The following is a 10,578-nucleotide window of genomic DNA, read 5'->3' on the forward strand; positions in this document are numbered from 1 at the left end:
TTATGACATCCCCATCATGTCCCCAGCTGGTCTTTGAAAGGTACCTGCATCTAGTATTCTAAGGGCTGTGCATACCTTAGTTTCCACTGGGATGGGTTCCCCTCTGTTAGCTCTGGCTCTGAGTTGTGGGTGGCAGAGCTCACCGAGCTCTTGTAATATGTCTCTGTCCACCCTGTAGCACTCTACAATCTCCAGGTCATGTAGCTTCTGGAAGGTTACTCTGGGCCTGAACACTCTTCTCCTTCTTGGACTAGACCTATTGTCAGCAGCACCAGCAATATTGACTTCAGCATGTAACACATATGGATGTAGGAAAGTTGCAGCAGCCCCCAGCATTATCTGAGTTAAAATTTTCAAGTCTGTACTCCAGTGGCTCAGAGTATTAATGGAAAATCAGACTGTAGGGTGTATGCATACTTTATACAGTTCTGATGTAGGTCCTCCATGTGGGATTGGCTAATTATGATGCAGTTCACCTGCCTAGAATGTAATTGATCTGATTTAAAGGTCCTACTTTAGTTCACGACTTGTGAGGCGCTGAGCGCAGCATCACACAGCATAGTTTATACAAATATATATCAATAATTGAATATATCAGGTTTTCCTTGACAAATACCTATATCATCACTGTCACATGGGTAGTCTGCTCATGTGAACCCACTAAGCTATGCTTCGAGCACTAAAAAATCTTAAAAGTAACACAGTAGGAATATCAAAACTGTGTAGTAACCTACACGAATGGAATATACAGAAAGGGAGTTTATCAATGGCACTGGGAACTATTGGCCCATAAGCCTAACCAGCCTTATCTGCCAGGCCATGAAAGAATTGTCATGGACCTTATCAACAAGGACATAGGCAACGTTCAAACTCTTGACACAGTCTGGTTTCATCAAGGGTAGATCTTGCTTGTTAAATGTGGTGGACTTCTTTGAGAATGTCACCAAAGCCCTGGATGAGGGCAAAGCAGTACATAACTCCTATCTTGATTTAGCCAAGGCTTTTTACACAATCTTCCACTCAAAAATCATTGAGAACCTCTTCTAGCTGGGATTAACCCATATGTTACTAGATGGCTAGCTAACTGGCTCACCAACAGAACACACACTGTCAAAGTTAGGGAGTCCACCTCCACCAGTAAACCAGTTACCAGTGGGGTACCACAAGGATGTGTGCTGGGCCCTCTACTGTTTGGAATATATTTCTCTGAAGTCCAGGTGAAAACAGATGGCCTGTGGCTTACAAAGTTTGCAGATGACTGTAAATGGGTGCAATCAAAGAGTCCCCCAATGATGTTAACATACTACAGAAGGAGCTGATGCATACAAATGAATGGTGGCAAAGTCATGGACTAAAACTAAATGCAAAAAAATACCTCATTATCTTCTTTGGCAAAGAAGTAGCCCCTGCTAATTATGATACAATAGCACCTTTCTAAGCCCAGACCCAGTGGTGTGAGTCAGACTTGGGAACACAGATTGATAGCAATCTAAACCTTGATCACCATGTGTCCATAGTGGTGAGGAAACCCTTATCAGACCACTAATTGAGTATAATGCTCTGTTCCATATGTACCTCATCTGACACCTGCAGCAGCTGGCGTAAATCCCTATCTCATCAGGTGGGTGGCCACCTGGCTCAGTGACAGGACTCACAAGGTCAAAATAGGTGTCTCCACCACTGATAGCAGACCTGTCACTAGTGGAGTTCCCCACGGATCTGTCCTGGGACCCCTACTGTTTGGCATCTAATTGTCAGAGGTTGAGGCAAAGACAAAAGGCCTGTGGCTGACCAAGTTTGCAGACAACTGTACGTTGGGTGCTGTCACTGACTCCCCAAATGATGTTAACATACTGCAAGAGGGTCTCACAGCAGCTAATGACTGGTGCCAAGTCATGGCCTCAAGTTAAATGCAAAAAGTGTATCATCCTACCATTTGGTAAAAACATGGCCCTACTGATTACCACATCAATGACAATCCCTAAGCACACAACCTGTGGTGAGACACCTGGGTACCCAGGTTGACAACAATCTCACATTTGACCATCATGTAGCGGCAGTGGTCAGAAAAGCCTTTTACTTGGTTCATCCCATAAGTAAAGGAATTGCATCCAGAAAAAAGGAAGTTATTATTTCTCTGTACTCCTTCCTCATTAGACCAAAAATTGAGTATAATGCCATGTTTGGTATGTACCTCTCCAAACATCTGCACCAACTGGAAAGGCCACAGAAACACCTCACAAAGAGAACCCATGACCTCTAACACCTGTCCTATGTGGACAGAGTCAAATCACTATCATTCGTATCGTACAGATTACTCAGAGGTGATCTGTGTCTTGCCTACAAGGCAGTCTCAGATCCTGCCCTACTAGAGATGCTCCATATCCATAAGTCTAACTCCTTGCTCAGCAAACACTTGAAACACCTGAATCTAATATACAACATCAACAAAACATGCTAGAGAGACAGGTTTGTCTCCCAGAGGCTGCCCCGTCTCTGGAATAGACTTCCCATACATGTCAAACAGAGTAACTCACTGACCCCCTTCAAGCACAACCTTGATGAGTGGATGGGAAACCACAAATTTGTCCCAGGGGTTCCACCTGTGTCTCTCATTGACAGGGCAAAAGGTGCTGACTGAGGTTTCTTTTTTGGGAATAAACTCTTGGCTAGGCTTGTAAAGGGACCTAGGGCCATTAGCCTAGTAATCTCCTATGATCCTATGGAGAGAAAACAGAGGTTTCTAACCAACATAATCTAGGGCCTCCAAAACATGACCTATATGAAAAGATTGAAAGCTCTGCCACTGTACCCTGTATCATACAGGCTGCTAAGAGTCAATGTGTGCCTGGCCTACAGAGCAGTCTCTGACCCTGCCTAATGGAAATGCTGCATATCCACAAATCATATGGGATAAGAGTCACTTGCTCCAGTGATTTCAACCTAGCCTGTGACGTTAACAAAATGTGTTGGAGAGACAGATATATCTCCCAGAGATTGACACTCTTTTGGAATAAAATCCCACTTCATGTGAAGCAGTGATCCTCAATGGCCCTATTTAAGCACAACCTTGACAATTGGATGGTTGACTGTAAATTCTCCCTGGGGTTGACACCTATGTCGCTCATGGACAGGGGAAGTCAGTGCTGATCATAGAATCCCTCTGCTAACAATGACCATCTAACTATGGTCAGTTGGGGTACATGGGTTTTTTACACAGTTAGGCTTGTAAAAGCCCTCGGTCCATTAGCCTAGTAACCTCCTATGAACCTGTGAACCTACAAAATCTAGACAAATCCTAAAATAACGGGGATACAAAGGCCCAAAAATAGGGACAAGTTTTAAATATTGCTCTGGTAAACTTGAAAAGTCGATAAAATAACAGGATCTGTGTTAGCATGCATTAATCAAAGGATATGAGGTGTGAAACTTAGCTGTATATAATTATTAAGTGACTTCAATACTGGGTGATATGCCAGTAAACCAGACATTTTATCAGGAACAGATCAAAAACACGAGGACAAAAATTGGACATTCTGTGGAAATTTGGAGTGTTGAGAGGTATGACTGGTAAAATTACAAAAATGTCAACACCTCAAATAAATATGACCAGTAGAGTTTGCCGAATCATTTTGGAAGCATCCAGGGTAAAGTTAATAAAATATGTTTACGAGGGCATTGAAGATGAATCAACTGTAAATCTGTTTTGACAAAGCCGTATTGAACACTATGTATTAATGTTGGCAATACGCAATATATGCTTAAAAAGAGCCAACAAAATAAAGTGTACATTTTTAATCAACATTCATGACTGAAATACCCAATAGTGAAGCTATGTTTGCTTCCACAAAGGTGGAATCTTGTTATCAGAAGACAGAGGCAAATATATTTTTGTATAGTTTAGAATGACAACTGGAAGAAATTATGTATATGAATTTGTCCACAGGTAGACCACCTTAACAAAGGACTGTGTTACTTTTAAATGTATAAATTACATAATAAATTTATTTTACAACCCTGAGTCCATGGCACAAGGGATGGATTCCTAACTGCAACACTGGTGACCAGTGATCAGCTAGCATCCCCGGCTCTGAAGGAGGAAGAGTGTGACCCACTCACATCTCCCCAGGGAAAGGGAGGGGTTCTGCTTACTCACTTAACTCAGCCATGCTACCTTCCTTATGGAGTCTGGAAAATTCTCCACTTATGCCTTGGAGGTGGGGCAGAAATATCTGGGGGAATATGGCTGCAGAGTGGTGCAGCCTCACAGCAAGAGGTTCTCCAGTTCAATTCTCAGCTGGGGTGTCTTCTGTGCAGAGTCTGCATGTCCTCCCTGCATTCATGTCAGTTTCCTCTGATTGCTCTGGTTTCATCCCATATTCCAAAAACATCCATCTGGAGTGTTTCTCCCCAGGCCTCAACTGAAAATGGGCTCTGCCCCAGTCAGAATTTCCCTGTAAACAAAATGTTAAATAAATAAATAAATACCCCTTATGGAGGTGAAAGGACATCCTGCATTCTCATCATGTTGCAAGCTATTCCCGTATGCCTCACCATGTACGTGCATGTATTAGTGACAAGGAAAACTAAACATGGAAAACCTCAAAGCACCCCTAATGACTGTCCGAATGATGACCCCTTCCGGCTGACCTTCATGGCAGTGGTAGGACCAAATTGTCTAATTAACTGGGTGATGCTGATGATTGCCAAACAAGAGGGACAAAGAGTACAAATACATTTCTTTGAGATTAACAGGCCTAGAAAGAAACAGAATTTTATCCTAGGTAAGGTTGATAGATTTCTACATGATGACTGATACCTTGAAGAGTTGGAGCATACTCAGAAGTTGTTATACTCCGGGAGAATTGTAAAAAAATTTAGAGTTTAATGGATACCATTTGTTTTTTGGTCTGACTCTAGAATTCAGAGCAAAGTCTGATGTATTTTCAACTTTCTGGCTAGTAAGTATGAATCTTACAAGGCATTGAATAATGATAGGTATGAAATTTCTTGAGAGATATTTAGGATTTTTGCCAAGTATATTTTTAATATAGCATTAAAATCTTTTTATAAATAAGATCCCTTGTCTTCTAAAAGGGATGTGAAGTTTTTTTAATTTCAGTCTGAAGCTGCCCATTTCTTTAGTCTAAGAATGTCAAACAAAGGATATCCCGAGCTGAAGGTGGACACTGATGAAACATTATTTGTATGTCATAGGATGTGATTTAGATTTTCAGTCCCTTTATAGAGGAAGGATTAGTCTGTAGTGCAAGAAACTAGTAACAGATAATAGATATTCTAAAACATTCTAAAACATTGAGGAAGTCAGCACTATACTGTATGGTGCTTGGTACCAGAATCCTGTCTGTCCATAAGAACCAGGCAAGGTTGCCTATTATCGTGTATGGCATTCACTTTCTCCTTTGAAGCCCTATTCTGTTTTATCACAGCTATTTCACACTCCCTACCACAGTAAACCCCTAACTTCATACCTAGGAAAATTGATGTGCATTGTTCTATTTGCTCTTGAAAGTGGGGATGGTTGATAAATGCTCTGCAGAGTGTCCAAGCTCTAGAAGATGAGGTGGTAGGAGGGATTACTATGCAATGCAAACAGCAGTGTTTAGATACTGAATTTTCTAGAACTTGGATGGTGTTAATACTATACTAATAGATATTTGATAGCAGAATCCTGTCTATAGTCCTGAAGGATCAATACCTGGTTCAGTAAGGGGTGCACTGCAGGTTATGAAAGGAAGGATGATAGCTTAAGTAAGGCTCTCATCTTGAATGTATGTATGAACAAACATGAGTAGGGCTCTTAGTCTAGGTTTCCTATGGAGACTCAGTTGACAAAGACAAACTGATCCATGTGTATTAATGGTGGCAAAATATACTTAAAATGATCCAGTCATGTAAAATCTGAAAAGAGACTCAAATAATACAACGTCTGAGGCTCCAGAGGCAATGTTAGCTGGCTTACCTTCAGTGAAACTCTTTTAAGAGCAAAGGAACCTAGCCAGTCTACACAAATGTACTGTAGAGTAAAGCAGGGAGAAAAACTTTTCTATACAATCTTAACTTAATTTTTCTTACTTGAGCAATGTCAAGCTTTTATTGACATCTTGGCTTTCAATACCACCCCCCATTCTGGAATTATAGCTAAACTCACTAAACTAGGTATAAATCCCTATGTCACAAGATGAGTTGCCAACTGGCTCACTTACAGAACCCACACTATAAAAGTTGCAGACTCCAAATCTGACTTCAAACCAGTGACAAGTGGAGTACCACAGGGTTCAGTCCTGGGACATCTTCTGTTTATCTGCTTCTCTGAAGTACAGGCTAACCCAGAAGGCCTCTGTCTAACAAAGTTCACAGATGATTGCAAACTAGGAGCCATAGTAGAGTCCCCAAATGATGTGGACATCCTACAGAAGGGCCTCACTGAGACAGATGCCTGTTGTCAGAGGCATGGCCTCCAGCTTAATGCCAAAAAGTGCATTGTCATCCCCTTTGGTAAAAACTCTGTACCCATGAACTACCATATAAATGGCAGTCTACTTAATGCCGAATGTGTGAAAAGAGACCTTGGGACCCAGGTGGACAGTAGTCTCTCCTTTGATAATCACATCGCCACAGTAGTCAGGAAATCCTTCTATGTGGCACACCTCATCACAAAAGGGTTCTCATCCAGGAAAAAAAGAGGTAATTGTTCCCCTCTACTCTGCACTCATTAGACCCATTATAGAATACAACGCCCCTTTTGGAATGTACCTCACAAGACATCTGCAGCAGCTGGAAAGGCCACAGAAGTACCTCCCAAAGAGGATTACTGGCCTCAAATAGATGCCCTACACTGACTGTCCCAAAAAACTCCAGCTTTTCTATGGAGCATATAGCCTACTCCATGGAGATCTCTTCCTAACATATAAAGCTATGTTAAACTCAGAGCTGCTGGACATGCTATACCTTAAGAAATCCCAATCCTTCCCAGCTGCATGCTCTAGGGACCTAAACCTTGTCAACGCAATAAACAGGACATACTGGAGGGATAGATTCCTGTCCCAGAGACTTCCTATACTCTGGAACAAGCTACCCATCTATGTTAAGCAAAGTTCCTCATTAGCACTCTTCAAGAAAAATCTTGATGAGTGGATGGGAAATAGGAAATACACCCCGGGGATCACTTCTATGGCTCTGCTCAACAGGGGCACAGGAAATTAACTTTCTTGGGTGGCATAAGCCAGGGAACCTTGTTGGCTAGGCTTACTTAGGCCATTGGGCCAATAGCCTAGTACCTACCTATGAACCTATGAACCAAACTTCCCATGTGTTGCATGCAGTTTTTGGATAAGGTGAGTTTCTTGAAATAACACATCATTTGTGCTGAAAACTTAAGTCAATTAAAAAAAAAAGTCTAGAGCATTTGGCAAGGCTCTTGATTTTGAAGGAGAGGATTTTCATACAATTGACAGCAAAGTGGCACAGTAGCTAGCAGTGCTATATCACATCACTTGGTTCTGCAGTTCAGTTCTCAGCCTGTGTGCTTCTGTGTGGTGTTTGCATGTCCACTCTGTCTCCAGGCAGGTCTTTATAATGTGGCCTAGATTCAACCCTCTCCTAAAAATGTGCCATATGTGAACTGGCATTCCATCAAATTACTCATAATGCATGTGCTGTGTAACAGTGAGTCAGTGAGTGTGTGGTTCCTGTAATGGGTGAGTGCTCCATGCAGTCAGATGCATGAGGTGCACATGGTACACATGTTATTGCATGCACAGGAGGGTTGTTGTGAAGTAAGAGCTCAAAGGATGAGTGCCTAAAAATCCCTAATCTCTGGTGTCTGGTAATATCTGTATAACTGACACATTCATCTGCCTTATTTCATTCATAAAAAGAGCATCCATATATTTTTGTCCAGTTTGAAGTTGATGTTTATTATTTTACAAATGACAATTTAATGTTAAATAGTTTAACGATCCTTTTTAATTAACTGATTGCTTTTTCTTTTGTGATTGGATTTTTTCTGGATGACTGCAATTTCCCCACAACCCTGAAGTACATTAAGTGATAATAAAAAATGAATGAGTGACTGAATCTTCATCTGGTCCATTTAAAGGGGAGAATCAGTAAATATATATATATATATATATATATATATATATATATATATATATATATATATATATATATATATATATATATATACAGTGGTTCCCAAACTTTTGTGTCCCAGGGCACCCTAAAAATTTTTTTAGACCAGCCATGGCACCCAATATTTTTTTTTGTCAGACAACACTATCAGAACATTTGAAAACTCTTTGGAATAAATATTTTTTAATAATGGGACTATATAGAAACAGTGTAAACACAAAAAATGCAACACAACTTCAGATTAACATTACGCATTGAGTCAATACATTTATTTAAAATCACAAATTAATGAGATTGATGACTCTGCATACTACGTGATAAATGCTCAAGTCTGGCCGGAATTTTCGACAAGCATATTCTCAAATCGTTTTCTACATCTCGAAGTCTCTCTCTCTCTCTGCTTACTTTTTATGGAAGTCATCGCAGAGAATGCTTTTTCACACAGGTAAGTGGTGCAGAAAGGCAACAGTACCTCAATGGCTTTTGCTCCAATGTCAGGATGTTCCGCTTCAACTTCAAGCCAAATCTGTGCCAAATTAACTGAGTTAAATTTGAGCTGCAATGATCTGTCTGTTTCAACATCGATTAACTGTTCCTTCTCTGTTAGTGAAAGACCAGTCAAATTCTTGTGCTGATGAAAAGGGTTCCTAACCCAATCTTTGTCAGATGTATCAAGAGATGGGAAGTAGTGCTGAAGCTGCTGTTTTAGTAAAGCTAAATGTTCAAGAATCAGGTTGTGTAATGCAACTCCTCCAGGATCAGCTCGTGCTGCATTTGGAAACATGTGAATTGAAGTTGCTGTTTCTATTTCCTGTTGCCACAAATCAATTTTGCGTTTAAATGCTTCCAGTTTGTCGGTGACGGAAAGAATGTTAGCATCAACACCTTGCATACCTAAATTCACTGAATTCAGGACTTCAAATATGTCATCAAGGTATGAAACTTTACTGGTCCAGGAGGAATCAGACAGTAATGTTGCAAATTCATTGTGTGGTTGATTTTGAAGAAAAAATGTTTTCAATTCAAGGTGAAGTTCGCAAACACATGCGAGAACTTTTCCCCTGGACAGCCATCTGATATCATTATGTAGCAAAACAGTGATATAATCAGAACTCATATCTTTACACAGTTCTGAAAACAGTCGGCTTTTGGCTGGATGCGACTTGATGTAATTAACAATTTGCACCACTTCACGTAAGACAGTATGTAGATCAGATGGCAGTGTTTTACTTACAAGGGCTTCCCTGTGACTGAAACAGTGCTTTGTGGTTATGTTTGGATTAGTTGCTTTTTCCAAACTCAGGAATCCATGGACACATCCTGTCATAGAAGGCTCTCCATCTGTGCAAATTGAGGTGCACCATTGCCATAACAATCCATGTTGCTCACAAAATGTGCATACACACTTAAATATGTCTTCTCCACGTGTCTGAATTAGCTCTCTGCAAAACAGAAACTGTTCAATAAGTGACTGTTGATTTGGATACCTTACAAATGCCATTAATTGCGCTTTACCACTGATGTCTGTAGATTCATCGAGTTGGAGAGAGAATCTCTTGCAGATTTTGAGCTGGTTGCAAACACTGTAATTAATATCATCAGACATCATTTCAATTCTTTGTGAAACAGTATTGTTAGATGATGGTATTTTTGCAATAACTTTCTCTGCCTCATCACCTAACATTGTTTTCACCATCAGCCGACATGCTGGCATTATCAACGTCTCCACAACAGTATGTGGCTTCATGCTTTTTGCAACTAATTCTGCCACTTGAAAGCTGGCAAGTTGCGCTTTGTCAGAAACTGTAACTGCTTTTGTAAAAAACTGAACCTGTTTATGTTGAGATTGTAGCAAGCATTTAAAATAAAGTTGGTCTCTCTTAGCAGCAGCAGGATGTTTTGTTTTTAAATGGCGCTGCAGCTTACTGGGAACCATGGCTTCATTTGTTAAAAGTTTGTGGCATATTATGCAACATGGGTGTTGCATGCCCTGTTTCTCCACAAATGTAAAACCATAATTGACATAATTATCTGAATAAAGCCTTGTTTTCTTAACAGCAGAAGCCTTGGCTTTTGGCTGTTCAGCAATCATACAACTTCCACTGGTACTCTCACAGTTACTACTTTCATCTTCCGAAGTGTAATCCACTTGATGCTTTGAGGTAGAGGCCATTGTTACCAAAAAACAATACTTATTTAATGCGCAATTCAACTTCTCTCTTCACCTCTCTTACAACAAAGTTCACGTAATCACGCATAGTGTTGCCCGATTGTTAGTTAGGTGCAAAAAATTATTTGGTTTATAATTGGTCCAATCTTAGATTTGAACAAGCTGATTGGCTGTTTGAATCATTCTGGTTTATCATTTTCCATTTGAATCGGAGCATGCATTTTAGTGTGACTTGACATTTCCGTACTTTT

At 40.4% G+C, this 10,578-nt stretch overlaps 1 protein-coding gene across 1 annotated transcript; it reads right to left on the bottom strand.

Moving 5' to 3' along the window:
• Positions 1-8,482: 8,482 nt before the first annotated feature.
• ZBED5 (zinc finger BED-type containing 5) lies at positions 8,483-10,330 on the bottom strand. Its single transcript, XM_044059277.1, has one exon. The coding sequence runs from the start codon at positions 10,328-10,330 to the stop codon at positions 8,483-8,485; it is 1,848 nt and encodes a 615-aa protein (XP_043915212.1).
• Between the last annotated feature and the right edge of the window lie 248 nt (positions 10,331-10,578).

This window comes from Protopterus annectens, chromosome 17.part0, assembly GCF_019279795.1.
Source record: "Protopterus annectens isolate FY-2018-M chromosome 17.part0, PAN1.0, whole genome shotgun sequence".
Lineage (NCBI taxonomy): Eukaryota > Metazoa > Chordata > Ceratodontiformes > Protopteridae > Protopterus > Protopterus annectens.